General features: G+C 39.9%; 2 protein-coding genes across 2 annotated transcripts in view; one reads left to right on the top strand and one right to left on the bottom strand.

Annotated features, from left to right (window-relative positions):
• LOC132401070 (retinol dehydrogenase 10-like) overlaps positions 1-2,049 on the bottom strand; it is a 66,362-nt gene extending 64,313 nt beyond the window's left edge. The window contains exon 1 of the mRNA XM_059982853.1: positions 1,436-2,049. Within this exon, the coding sequence (XP_059838836.1) occupies positions 1,436-2,020 (585 nt within the window). The 5' untranslated portion in view covers positions 2,021-2,049. The remainder of the gene's footprint in view (positions 1-1,435) is intronic.
• A 132-nt stretch (positions 2,050-2,181) lies between these two features.
• rpl7 (ribosomal protein L7) lies at positions 2,182-13,959 on the top strand. The gene is made up of 7 exons (XM_059982864.1): positions 2,182-2,317; positions 2,796-2,898; positions 4,154-4,320; positions 4,468-4,605; positions 7,547-7,656; positions 11,881-12,090; positions 13,899-13,959. Exons 1-6 carry the CDS (start codon positions 2,265-2,267, stop codon positions 12,087-12,089), a joined length of 780 nt encoding a protein of 259 aa, XP_059838847.1. The 5' UTR covers positions 2,182-2,264; the 3' UTR covers position 12,090; positions 13,899-13,959.
• The last annotated feature ends 316 nt before the right edge of the window (positions 13,960-14,275 follow it).

Here is a 14,275-nt window from a genome sequence, read left to right as displayed (position 1 = left end):
TTTGAAAAAGGAAACGCTGATTTATTCCTCCCTACCACCGATGTATTGTTAAAATAAAGTTAAAAACAAGTAAGTGCAATGAGATCTCAGGTAATTGGGGGAAAAAAACTAACTTAGTCCTTTGGGAAAGTAGCTTTATTGCACGATTAACGCTTAGAGAAGTCATACTTGTAGCTTTGTTACCAGATATCAGGTCAAGTGTCCCGGTCTCGCCCGAAGCACCGACTGTGCTCTTTTCCACAGATGACGCCCCCGCCCCGCTGAGTTCCTCATGCATTTTGTGTGTGTTTATTAAGTTAAGCAATTTAGATTATGCAATCATTTAAAAGTCTAAAGAAAACAAATAAAACAGTTCAGATGGTTCAAGGGATTAAATGGGTTATCAGTTTGTATTACAACACGCCATCAAATGCAAAAGCGTTTCCCCCGACTCAAACACAGAGATCACGGACCACGTTGATAGATTAATGGACTTAAATCCAGCTACATGATCAATTAGAGATCCTCAATGACGTAGACAAATTTCAGGATTCACTAGAATTCGTATTACTGGTCCGGACATCGATTGCATTGGCTTACAAATTTGAATCGACTGTAAAACTAAAAGCCATTTAATACTCATCACTAACGTTGCTGGGCAGATGGAAGCAACAAGAGTGTATCTCACCATCTTTCAACAACTCCATATTTCTTTCAAAAATAATTCAAGGCTATAAGACACCATTACATTTAACACGTTTCCAAGCACGTGTGGTCGTTCCTCAAAAAAAAAACACATTTATGATGGGAACGCGTGCGTTCATTTACGATGCGTTCCGCAATGTTACCGAAGCCATTCAATAAAGACAAAAGCACTCTTAATGATGGGAAATACAATTGAACCGATTTTGGTACAGCAAGTACAATACCTACATAATGAAAACCTGCGCAATAAGTACTTCTGCGAAAGTAGTATGCATTATTAAATTATTAGTGGTGAATTATATACCAATTTTTATACTCACTGATTTGATTCACTTTTGCTTCCCTTCAAACAGTGTCGATACCAAGCTTCTGGTGGATTATTACTGCAATGCAGTGATTTATTTTGCAATTTCGCATGCCTTTGACTAATTACCCCATTCAACGAATCAACGTGACATTATCTACAAAACGTAGCATCTTCGCATCAAAATTAAGAACTGCCGCAATTCAAAATACACCTGGATTAGCAATCTCTTCAAATGCAATCCGTAATAGATTTCGCGACAAACTTTGCTTATCAAAAAAAAACAGACGCTTACTCTTACTTCTACTGTAGTGTCAATTTTTGGTCTTCATAAATGAAAACGTACGGGGGTAGAAAAGAACTGGAAGAAAAAGTGGGCAGAACCAATACTTAAGTAATTCTGTTTAATTAATAAAAGAGGTTCCTAACCTTCAGTCTGAAACTTACCCAGAAGTGTGCATGGCAGTTGACCATCATGGTCCTCTCGATAAGTTCATCGGGACATTCAAGAAGATGGTGCCCGGACACTACACCTGCGTTATTGACCAGCACCGTCACGTCGCCGATCTCCCTCCGCACCAAATCGGCAGTCCTGTAGACGCTACTCCTCTTGCTCACGTCGCAAGTGTAAGTGTGGACCCGGACGCCCAGCTGCCGGACCTTCTCGGCCGTCTCCTCGTTGCTCTCCTGGTTGATGTCCCACAGCACCAGGGCGGCTTTCCTGCGGGCGAACTCCAGCGCGAAGAGCCTGCCGAGCCCGCTGCCCGCTCCCGTGATCAGGCACACCTGATCGCACACGCTCTTCTCCTTGGGCTTGATCACCCATCTGACAGCGGCCAGCACGAACGCCCACAGCACTCTGAAAGTCACGACGAAAAACTCCGCCACGATATTCATGGCTGACGCGGTCGCGGACGCGGACGCGGACGCCGGCCCTTCCCCGGGAGCCGGCTGCTGGTGTGTGTCAGAGCCGGGGCCGCACTGCAGACACTCCTCCTCCTCTCCCGACCGCCGCCACTTAACTTCCAGCATCTCCAGCTCCGCCTCACCCCTTAAATACCGAGCCTGCGCGGCCCGCTGCCAGGACCCCGCCAACAACCGGCAGCCGCCTACTCCGGATCTCACCACCGGCACATCTGCTTGTCACATGCCCCGCCATACCTGCACAACAGGCTGAAATAATTAACTCGATCCGTTGAATCACCCGCTGTTGCCGTCATTGGTTCAGGCAATCACGCAGACAGCTTCCCGAGCATGGGCTTAAGAGTTCTTGCGCATGCGCGTTTCTCTCTTTCCCCCGGCGGCTGTAGCGACGATGGCGGGCACCAAGTGAGTGTGGAATCGGGTGAATTTAAATCTGGTTACATCCGTGGTTAAATCTGATCTGTTGGCCTTGTGTAACTATGAAGTATTATCAGGCGATGAACAAGTTGTATTTTACAGCGCTTTTTAAAGTTACGATGGCTTTGGGCACAATGTTCTGGTGATGCAACTCCTGTCTCGGTCTCTTGTGTGATCTGAGGCTGGAATAAGTAGCGCTGTTATAATTTACTGTAAAGCACTTATGTTATCAACTAAACAAGATAGGAAAATGTTTCAAAGCAAACTTGTATGCGCTGGTAAGCTCGTTATATTCTCTTGTTCATCGTCCGCCGTCAGTCTAGGGCCTAGTAGATGAAACTACAATTTGGTCCACTTCAGTTGTTGCGTTTTAAAATATTAATATCTATGCTAAAGACAGGATATGCAGATGTACGTAAAATAATCTCTAACGGCTCCGTGCATGCTTCCTTTTTTTGCCTGTCAGAGAAAAGAAGGTCCCGTCTGTCCCGGAAAGCCTTTTGAAAAAGCGTAAGGCGTACGCAGACATGAAGGCCAAACGTGCCAAGCGTTTGTTATTAGAAAAGAAGGTGTGTAAATCGATTTTTGCCGTGTAGATCAACATATGTGTTTTAGTAGTACAGGTTTAATATGTAATTTAGTTCAACGTCCCACGTGTTCTGGAGACGTTAGTGGTTGTATTGTTAAAATGAATGATATCAAAATGTATCAAGTTATCTTTGGTAAGAAAACTGGATGCATTTGAAATACCTGAGTCAACAGCATCTGTATTCTCGCATCGTCCCCCGTCCTCTCCAACCCTGAAGAAGGGACTCGGCCAGAAACGTTGACTGTTTATTTCCATAGATACTGCCCGACTTCCTGAGTTACTCCAGCATTTTGTGTGTGTTGCTCTAGATTTCTAGCATCTGCAGAATCTCTTGTGTATCTGTATATTCTGATCTCAAAAGCAATATTTTCTATAATATCTGTTGATACCAATGTCAAAAGATGAAACTTCTGCATGTGCATAGTTTAACATGCAAAGTCTTTCTGGCTTTTTTTGTCATTCGTTCATGGGTTCAATTGTTTGCAGACTTTTTCAATAGAATTGACAAAAATTAGGTGATTTAACTTGCAGAACTGTGTATGACCCATTAATATGATAAAATGCCCTGGAAAGAATATTGTATGATGACTCTGCAAACTAAGCCATGGTTTAATGTTTACCGGACCTGCCTGCCCTTAAGGACTTCCATAATAGCTTGTAACTCTCTGATAGATAATTATTAGAAACTCAATAGACATATTTGCCAAATTTAGGTCACTTAATTTAAATTTAAATTCAAATTTAGCCTTTTATCTTGTGTATCATGTTCTTGTCCAAGAGCTTTTACAATAGTCTAAAAATGTACCAGTGTTTCAATGACATGTTCTAGACCCTGATCACCATTTTGGTTGGGTAGGGGAATATTCTGATCCATTTAGTTATTTACAGTTGTGGCCCTTGGTTGTAGATCCTTCCTATGAACTCAGTGGATTTTAGCACACTTATTTTTTTTTAAGTTTGTAGTATTCCATTTTAATTTTATGTGTATTGACATCAGTAAAGGTGCACTATTAGTCTTTGTAGGCAGTTTTCTTTCTCATCAGAGAACATCTCTTAGTAAATTTCAGGTCAATTTGAAATATTTTTGCAGATTCTTTTATCAATCCTATTTAAAGGATTTTTCTGTTAAGGGCAAGACATGGGGGATATCAGGTGAACTAAATGAATAAAAATTATTCTGAACTTGAGTATAATGTCAATCACATAAATTTACTATGTGTTATCATGGTTTCCAGATAAATAGGCAGAAGAGAAAACTCATCTACAAGAGAGCTGAGAGTTACCACAAGGAGTACAGGCAAATGTACCGAAGTGAGATTCGACTTGCCAGAATGGCACGCAAAGCCAACAATTACTATGTCCCTGCTGAACCCAAGCTAGCATTTGTGATCCGTATTAGAGGGTGAGTATTGATGGTAAATTACCATCTGTGTGCTGGTGAATAAATCTCAGACTGTTAAGTGAAAATGAAAATAAGCCATTTTTAATTCAGCATGTGTTGAAAACAGTATGCTTCTTGGTGCTAATTTTCTGATTTATGACTTTACAGCATCAATGGTGTTAGCCCTAAAGTTCGCAAGGTGCTTCAGCTCCTACGACTGCGTCAGATCTTCAATGGAGTGTTTGTGAAACTGAATAAGGCTTCAATCAATATGCTTCGTATTGCAGAGCCATACATTGCATGGGGGTATGTGACTGGATAATAAATAGTTGCAAAAATAAAACTTCATGCTAATAGATGTTCATAGAGTCATAGAAAAATACAGCCCAGAAATATGCCCTTTAGTCCATTAAGTCTGTGTCGCGCCATTTACACTGCCTATTCCCATCGACCTGCACCGGGACCATAGCCCTCCATACCTCTACTGTCAATGTACCTATCCAAACTTCCCTTAAACATTGAAATTGGACTTGCATGCACCACTTACGCAGGCAGCTTGTTCCACACATACTCAACCCTCTGAGGGAAGTGGTTTCCCTTCATTTTCTCCTAAAACTTATCACCTTTTACTGTTTACCCATGATTTCTAATAGAAGTTCCACACAACCTCCTTGGAAAAAGCTTGTTTGCATTTGCCCTATCTATACCCCTCATGAGTTTGTATACCTCTAACAAATCTTCTGTCAATCCTCTGTGCTCCAAGGAATAAAGTCCTAACCTGTTCAATCTTCTCTTATAACTTGGGTCCAACAGACCTGACATCATCCTTGTAAATTTTCTCTGTGCTCTTTCAACCTTATTTACATCTTCCCTGTAGGTAGGTGACCAAAACTGCACATAATACTCCGAATTAGGCCTCACCAATGTCACGTACAACTTCAACTTAACATCCTATCTCCTGTACTCAATACTTTGATTTATAAAGGCAAATATACTGAAGGCTTTTTTTTATGACCGTATCAACCTGTGATGCCACTTTAAATTATAATGGGCATGTATTCCCAGATCCCTTTGTTACATCACAGTATAAGACCTACCCTGGTTGGTCTTACAGAAGTGCAACACCTAGCACTTATTGGCATTAATTTCCATCTGCCATTTTTTTTTCAGCTGGTCCAGATCCAACTGCAAGCCATGATAACTTGCACGCTGTTTACTACACCCCAATCTTTGTGTCATTTGCAAACTTAACTGATCCAGTTAACCATGTTATAATTCAGATGGAAATTAGTACCAACGCAGCACTGATCAATGTGGCGCTCCAATAGTCACAGGCCTTCGGTCAGAGGCAACCATCTACTACCTTCTGGCTTCTCCCACCAAGCAAATGTTTACTTCCAGTTTACTACATCATCTTGAATGCCGACTGGCTGCACGTGTGGAGTCATGTCAAATATATCGCTGAAGTCCGTGGACACAACATCCACTGCTTTGCTTTCATTGACTTCCCCGCTAACTTCCTTGGAAAAACTCTTCAGATTGGTTAGACGTACTACAAAGCCATGCTAATTATCTGTATTTGGTCCATGTCTGTCCAAATACTCATATCTAGTCCCTGGGAATAACTTTCCCACTACTGACATCAGGCTCACTGGCCTCTAGTTTCCTGGTTTGTGTTTAGAACCTTGCTTAAACAGCAGAACAACACTGGTTATCCTCCAGCACTTCACCTGTTTCTAAGGACAATTTAAATATATTTGCTAGGGACCTGGCAGTTTTGGCACTTGCCTGCCATAGGTCTGAGGAAACACTCTGTCAGGATAAATTCCCAGAGCCCCTGAGAAATCATTCACCTTAATTTGCTTCAAGACAGTAAGCACCTCTTCTGTAATCTGTATAGAGTCCATGAAGTTGATGCTGTTTTCCCTTCTGTAGACTGTCTTGTCTCCTGAGAAAACGTGCAAAAAATGCATTTAAGAGCTTTCTCCATCTCTTGTCTGCAGGCATGGATCAACCATTCTGTTCTTCCAGAATTCCAGTTTTGTCCCTTGCAATCCTTTGGCTCTTAATATATCTGTAGAATGCCTTAGGATTCTCCTTCAACTTATGGGCTAAAGCAACCTCATGCTTTCTTTTAGTCCTGTTTTCTTAAGAGTTCTGTTGCATTTCTTGTACTCCAAAAGCACCTCATTTGTTCCTACCTGCCTATACCTGTAATGGATCTCCTTTTTCTTAACCAGGGCTCAGTATCTCTTGAAAACCAAGGTTCCCACTGTGTTGTACCTTTTATTCTGACAGGCATGTACAAGCTTTATACTCTCAAAAATTTTACTTTTGAAGGCCTCCCACTTACTGCGTACACTTTTGCTGGAAAACAACTTGTCCCAATCCACATTTGCCAGATCCCCTCTAATACCATCAAAATTTGCCTTTCTCCAATTTATAATCTCAACCTGAGGACCAGACCTATCTTTTTCCATATTTACTTTGAAACTAATCACATTACGAACTCTCGATGCAAAGTCGACACAAATTTCTGTCATCTACCCTGCTCATTCCCTAATTGTAGATCCAGTATTGTGTGCACTTGTTGGGACTTCTGTGTACTGATGTAAGGAAAATTCCCTGAACACAATAGACAAAACTATCCCATCTAGTCCTTTTACAATATGGGAGTCCTAGTGCATAACAACCTTGTGTTTCTTGTAACCGCCTGCAATCTCTCTACAAATGTTCTTCTAAATCCCTCAGACTGCTGGATGGTCTGTAATATAGCCAACATTAACATGGTCATACCTTTCCTTTTACTTGGTTCCACGCGTAACTCCTCTCTGGACTCTGTCAGGATGAGTGTGAATGTCGTTGTTGGACATGTTCACTTGAAACATTCTAGATTTTTGTTGATAAGTAATAATTACTGATACTTATTTCAACACTGAAGCTCCCAGAGGATCCATTTCCTGGAGGTTTTGTCAGCAAGTCTGATGTGAATCTGACTTTTAAGTTTAGGCTGTTATGACCTCTTTAATTTGCTGGGCTTTTTAAAGAACTGATTCATAGAATTTCAAAATAAGCTGCACAACTTAGGCTCAGATCCAAGCTGATGAGATGCTGTGGAAAATTGTACTTAAACTTGCAATTAGCAAATGTTCGCTGTAACATTGTCCTTTGGAAATGTCTGATAATGTATGTGAAGGGTTATATTTTGATTTTGAGGCAAGTTAATTCTTGGTCTTTAATTACTTAGCTATCCAAATCTAAAGTCTGTCCGTGAATTGATTTACAAACGTGGCTTCGGCAAGATCCGGCATCAGCGCATTGCGCTCACTGACAATTCCTTGATCGAAAAACAGCTTGGTAAGTTAACTGACACTGGATAAATGTGATCTTAGTCATACAGATTGAACAAACATTTTCTCATGATAATGCTTTATCTTTCCGGTACCTTTACCACCTGATTACTACGTGATTTTGCCCAAACATACAAAAGTTGTTATAACAGGTTCTGAATGAATTAATTTCAAAATTTCTACTGGCGTGCATTGTGAGAATCCTGGGTTTGTTGTCATAGAGAGGGTAACATGGAGGACCTTCAGTGGCCAGTTATTGTAGGGAGTTCGTGTAATTTAAGTGATAGATGAAGGAATAGTGAAGAATGAAATTTAGGATGTTGTCTGACTTAGTGTTCGTTAGTGTTTCTGCCATTCTTTTTCTAGGTGACAGTGGGTTAGAAAAATGCTGCCAGGGACCCAGTTGCAAAGTGTGGCAATGCTTCAATCCATCTTGAAATGATAAATACTAAGCTTTACTATCTTTTATTCAAATAGACTGCTTTGTTCTGGGTAGTTTTGAGCTTTGGTGTTAATAGAAGTTGCATGCAATCAGGGAGGTGGAACGTACTCCGTCAAATTCACAATAGATTAAACTGCGTCGTGAAGAGATGGTTGTTGTAATGCCTGCCATCTGGTCTGCTCTACTCAAGCTATCATTTGTAATGTGTGGGATATGTTAAGAGAAAGGTTAATGATGGTACAGTTCAATGACGAGGATGGGCAGTATGGATTTTGTTGCTTGCTTGTTCTCCACTGCTATGTTGGCATGGGCTCTTCAGTCTAGTTTTAATCTTGGCAATTACTGAAAGCTTGAGTTACAAGCTTGAAAGACTAGGATGTTTGAATCAAGATTAATCCCTTTTATATGTGGATTATATTTTCATTGATTCTTAATGCGTATTTTCAAAACAAAATAACCATGATTTGCAATTTATTTACATCTCCATATGGATTGTACACAATTTTTTGTGTGCTTGGTTACCAGTTACTGGCACAAGAATTACGTGTATGGAATTTAGACAACATACACAGAATAGATACAAATTTCCAGTAATTCTTTGGGAGGAAGGTGTAAACCAGTGGTAGCATTTTATTTTGTGTAAAGATCAGGAGATGCCATTATAAAACAGAGCATCATTTTAAGTTATTTTCAATGTTCACATTTTTCTGCAAGTTTAATGTGTTATGTATTTTAAAAAGTGGTTTCAGTATTTTTATTAGGTTCTGGTTATACTGAATATTTGTCAAACACCTTGAAAACACTGACTACTTTGATGGCCATAAGACCATAATTGGCCCATTCAGCCCATTGGGTCTGCTCTGTCGTTTCATCATGGCTGATCCCAGATCTCTCACAACCCCATATATGCCTTCTTGCCATATCCTTTGATGCCCTGACAGATCGGGAAACCATCAACTTGTCCTCCAATGACAAGACATCCTTTCTAAGATATGGGACCCAGAACTCTTGATAATACTCCAATGTGTCGCCTAACTAGTGTCTTAAAATGGCTCAGCGTTATCTCCTCGTTTTGATGTTATCTTCCCCTTGTAAAAAATGCCAATGTTGCATTTGCCTTTTTTTAACCACAGACTGGACTTGTAAATTAACCTTCTGAGAGTCTTGCATGTGGATTCCCATGTGGTTAGTGGTGTTCTGTGAGGATCTGTACTGGGACCTGTGTTGTTACTGAGATATATATCTCAATGTATGTATGAATTGGATGAAAATGTCGATGGGTGGCTTTTCAGATGATTTGAAGGTTGGTGGTGTGGATAACATAGATGACTAGCGAGAATGCAATGGAATCTGGATCAGTTACAAATATGGGTGGAGAACTAGCAGATGACGTTTAACCCAGTTGGATATTGAAGTGTTGCACCTTGGTAGATCAGATGTAATGAGACAGTACACAGTTAAGGGCAAGATTCTCAACAACGTTGATGAGCAAAGGGATCATAAGAATCCAAGTACATAGCTCCCTGAAAGTGGCTGCATGGGTTGATAGGGTGGTTCTGAACATTGTGACATGGTTGCCTTTATTAGCTGAGGCAATGAGTTCAAAAGTCAGGAAGTTGTGTGGCAGCTTTTTAAAACTCTAGGTAGGGCATGTCTGGAGTACTGCATACAGGTCTATCGAGGCCTTGGAAAGGGTGCAGAAGAGGTTTCTGCCTGGACCAGAGGGAATGTGCTATAAAGGAGAGGTTGAGCAAGCTTGTGTTTTACATCTGCCAGACGATGCTGAGGATATTCTACGAGGCTGTGGTGGCCAGTGCTATCATGTTTGCTGTTGTGTGCTGGGACAGCAGGCGCCAACAGAATCAGCAAACTCATTCGTAAGGCCAGTGATGTTGTGGGGGTGGAACTGGACTCTCTGACAGTGGTGTCTGAAAAGAGGATGCTGTTCAAATTGCATGCTATCTTGGACAGTGACTCCCATCCACTCCATAATGTACTGGTTAGGCACAGGAGACTCATTCCACTGAGATGTAACACTGAGCGTCATAGGAAGTCATTCCTACCTGTGGCCATCAAACTTTACAGCTCCTCCCTCGGAGTGTCAGACACCCTGAGTCAATAGGCTGGTCCTGGACTTATTTGCACTTGGCATGATAACTTATAGCAATATAAAACCATAAATAATTAAATAATGTTTCTTCACTATTCTTGGTTGGAGCGGCTGTAACGAAACCCAATTTCCCTGGGGATCAATAAAGTATGCCTGTCTGTCTGCCTGGAGAGGCGGAAATCTAATAGAGGTTTGTAAGATTATGAGAGGCATTGATATAGCTAAGCAGACAGTTCCTTTTTCCCCCAGGGTTGAAATGTCTACTACCAGAGGGCATGCATTTATGGTGAGGGGGTATAATTTCAAAGGAGATGTGAGGGGTAAGTTTTTTTTCCATATAGAGTGGTGGGCGCTTGGAATGCACTTGCCTGTGGTGAAGATAGAGGCTGGTAGGAAACATTTATATAGGCACGTTAATGGGGGGGGGGGGGGGAATGGAGGTATATGAACTCTGTAGGCGGAAAAGATCAACTTAGTTGGTCACTTGATCACTAGTTTAATTGGTTCAGCACACCACTGTTGGCTAGTACTTTTTAAATTTAAGTGTTCTTATTCTTCAACTTAGGACCATACAAAAGTAACATTTGGTATCCTGCAAAAAATAGATCAGCTCAACTTTTTGTAGGAAAGCAATTTTATTAATCAGTTACTGTAACAAAGCTGCTAGGGGAAAAATTTAGTTTAGACTTATTTTGGGCAAAAAAGAGGGAGTTGCTATTATATCTCCAAAAATCTGCAGTCTCGGTTTTCTAAGAGTTGGAGCTGTTGTTTCTCAAACTCGCTGCTGTTTCTGTGCTCAACAGGTGTTGAACAGATTATCAGCTGGCATAACTAACGGTCACATTTCATTATCCATGAACACAGACCAAGAAATACACCTGTTATTTAAAATATGTAGTTAGTGTATTGAGTGAGGTCAGACTTTGTATGTTTTACTTAACAGTGTGATTTAAAATAAAACCTTAATGCTTATTTTTCATGTTAGTCATATGAACTAAATGTTTTCTTTTAGTGTGTTCTGAGTACAAATAATAACAGTATGGCCGTGAATCCAAAATAATCTAAAACCAGAGGGCAGACAGTAGGCTGTAAAACATGGAACAATAAAAAAGCATCTGTTGTAGGAAGATTTGAGATCCTGCATCAGGGCTGCATTAACAGCTTCCAGTGTGAACCATTGACACTGCACAAATACTGCTTGAGTTTTCTCTTATTCTTTAACTTTCAAAGACGATGATTTGGCATATGCAGTGTCAAAAGCTGGAATCTTTGTGGGTGTTTCACAAACACATAATTCAAAAACTTCATAAACAATGGTAATTGACAATTTTAAAAGGTTTGAAATCAAAGCCAAAGCACTAAGGATTAATACATTCCAATTCATGTTTATCCCAGTTTACTTTTAAAAATTAATTTGCCTTTTGGTCTTGCAGCCATTTCTTTATATTCAAGGGAATTGCCTCTATCATGGCAGGGTTCAGTGCCCAGGTGCCCAGTGCTGGGGAATTGAATGTTTGCACTGGGTGCCAAAGTCCAAACAGAACCGTAAATCAACCCTATAGCCAAAAGGCCTTTTAAACTGCTGCAATCCCCTGTCCCCTGAAGCAGGTGTTGGGAATAAATTTTTGAATGAATTTTCAAATAAGTTGTTAATAATGAGTCAATGATTTGCATTGCAGGAAGGTGTGGCATCATTTGCATTGAAGATCTGATTCATGAAATCTACACGGTAGGGAAGAACTTCAAGATGGCCAACAATTTCTTGTGGCCCTTCAAACTGTCCTCACCACGTGGTGGCATGAACAAAAAGACGACACATTATGTTGAGGGTGGTGATGCTGGCAACAGAGAAGACCAAATCAACAGAATGATTAGGTGTATGAACTGAGGTATGCTGTTTTTCTGTGGATGTTTACTTGTGCTATTAGGGTTATGGATAGGTAAAAGGATGGTGAAATACATTGTATATAAAATGTTATAATATTATTAGAATTAAAAATTTTTCTGGAATTTCATGTGGCAGTGGGTACTTTAAGATTTTAACCAGTTAGATAGTTGGGCTCTAAATCTGGGTAAGAAGATTAGGAATTTGCCTCTTGTATATACTCAGGTATTTTGAATGTTATCTCACTGTTGGTGGATATAGATAGTAAATGAAGACATTGCAAGTTGATGTCTTCACTTTAATGCATTAATTATGCCCAATTAATGTCAGCAAAAATCATGTGCAGTGTTCCATAATTGTAGCAAATCCACTGGTTAAACCTGTTGGACATCTCCCTGGACTCTATTGCATTGTCCATAAAAGGAAGTAAGTTTTAGGTACAGACCTTGCCTTGCATTTCGTATCCAGAGTATCTGGGTTGAAAACCGAGGTTTTTGTTCCAGTCACTATTTCCTCTCCAGCCACTGGCTTGGGCACTCGAGTCTTGAAGTAATTCTCTTGATACAGTCCTTTAGTGATTCATAGCATTTGCATCATCCTCAAACTGTTGGTTTACTTTGAACCAGTTTGTCACCCATACCTAGAACAGGTGGAGTGTAATAGTTAGTTAAACTTGGCTTGCTCTCTAGAAGAGATGAAGATGCCTGAGAAGAGCAAGTCCCTTGTGATCTGTTACTCTCTGTTGCAATTTAAATTTTTGAATTTTTTAAAAATCATGCTAAAACAAGTATTTTAGTTGCCTGACAACTGCTTAAATTGGAATCTTGAAGTTAGAGCTTGTAACTAAAAGGTTACAAGGGGGCTGATCAAGTATCTGCTGGTTTTCTGTGATCAAGTAAACTGAAAGCTGAGCTTCATTTGTGTCATGCATTTGGTTCTTCCCAGAGATCTGGCTATTATAGTTAAGCAGAGAATGAGGATGAATGCATCTTACTGAAATTACAAATGGGTTGGAGTGGTTGGGTTAACAATTTTTAACCCTTTTCACCTAAACTAAGGAAATGTCCATAATGTCAATTTTTGTGCAAGCTGCAAAATCATTTATTTCAGTAGTCCTTTCTGCAATACCTGTCTTGAGAATTGTTGGTTAGGCCAGAGGAGTATGGAGGGGTCTTGCATCACGATTTTTGTTTATTGTTCCATTGTGATTTTTGATTGGCTGAACATGTTGGTAACGTGAAGCTTATTCTACTGTGTGTTACCATAAAGCAAAGCTTGATTCAGTACAAAACTCATTTGAAAGTTTAGATAGTAGGAAAAGGATAGTTGCGCTTCATAATAAAGCTGTGTTTGAATCGACTTGAAGCTCCCTTGTTCAATTTCAGTACATGTGCCATTGAAGTTATTAACTAGAATATTTTGACACTGGGATTTAAGTTTAGGGGAAAAAGCATGTAGAGATTGGATGTGCATTAAAATGAAATGGTATATTAAGATTAATGCATTAGGCTCGATACACTTCTTAAATACATTAAAATATTTTTTTAAATTGTAGAATAGAGACAGAAAACATTTTGCATATAATTACACTCCAAAGGCAATTGTCAGCACATTCCAATTAGTTGTCATTTTAAGGGCAATGTGGAAAAGGAGAAAATTATGATGTGTATATTTTTCTGTATTAATGAAAATGGCTATACTGGACTTTCTGGTGACAGCTTGCGCTTTGCCAGATGGGATGATGCCTGCTTTATGTCTGAAGGCCAGGAAGTACTGTAGAATTCTCTAATTTTTGTATCTCTTCCCTTTTAGGTGTGCCACCGCTGTCAGATTTCTACCATATCTGTTAAATAAAGAAATTTATTTACAGTGATCTCTTGTGTTGGGCTTTTTTTTCCAATGTTCAAGATACACTTCTTATCAAAGTATGTACAGGTAGCCCCCGTTTTTTAAATGTTCACTTTACGACACTGTTGTTACGAAAGACCAACATTAGTTACCTGTTTTCACTAACAAAAGCTGTTTACACTGTTACGATAAAAGGCAGCATGCACACCGAGCATTCTAGTCGCCATTGGTTAAACATGTGCCTCTGAACATCTATGTTTTATGTCGATTTATTTTGTGTATCTGTCAGCAAGATGAGTTCTAAGGTATTGGGAAAAGCCTAAAGAGCTTGTAAAGGTGTT

The sequence above is a fragment of the Hypanus sabinus genome, chromosome 1 (assembly GCF_030144855.1).
Source record: "Hypanus sabinus isolate sHypSab1 chromosome 1, sHypSab1.hap1, whole genome shotgun sequence".
Classification (NCBI taxonomy): domain Eukaryota; kingdom Metazoa; phylum Chordata; class Chondrichthyes; order Myliobatiformes; family Dasyatidae; genus Hypanus; species Hypanus sabinus.
The sequence above is the reverse complement of the archived record's forward strand: the minus strand, read 5'-3'. Positions and strand labels throughout refer to the sequence as shown.

Coding starts and splice junctions, on each gene's coding strand:
- rpl7 (XM_059982864.1), top strand. CDS start 2,265: ATGCGCGTTTCTCTCTTTCCCCCGGCGGCTGTAGCGACGATGGCGGGC. Junction 4,321..4,467: donor TTTGTGATCCGTATTAGAGG/GTGAGTATTGAT, acceptor ATGACTTTACAG/CATCAATGGTGTTAGCCCTA. Junction 7,657..11,880: donor CTTGATCGAAAAACAGCTTG/GTAAGTTAACTG, acceptor TTTGCATTGCAG/GAAGGTGTGGCATCATTTGC.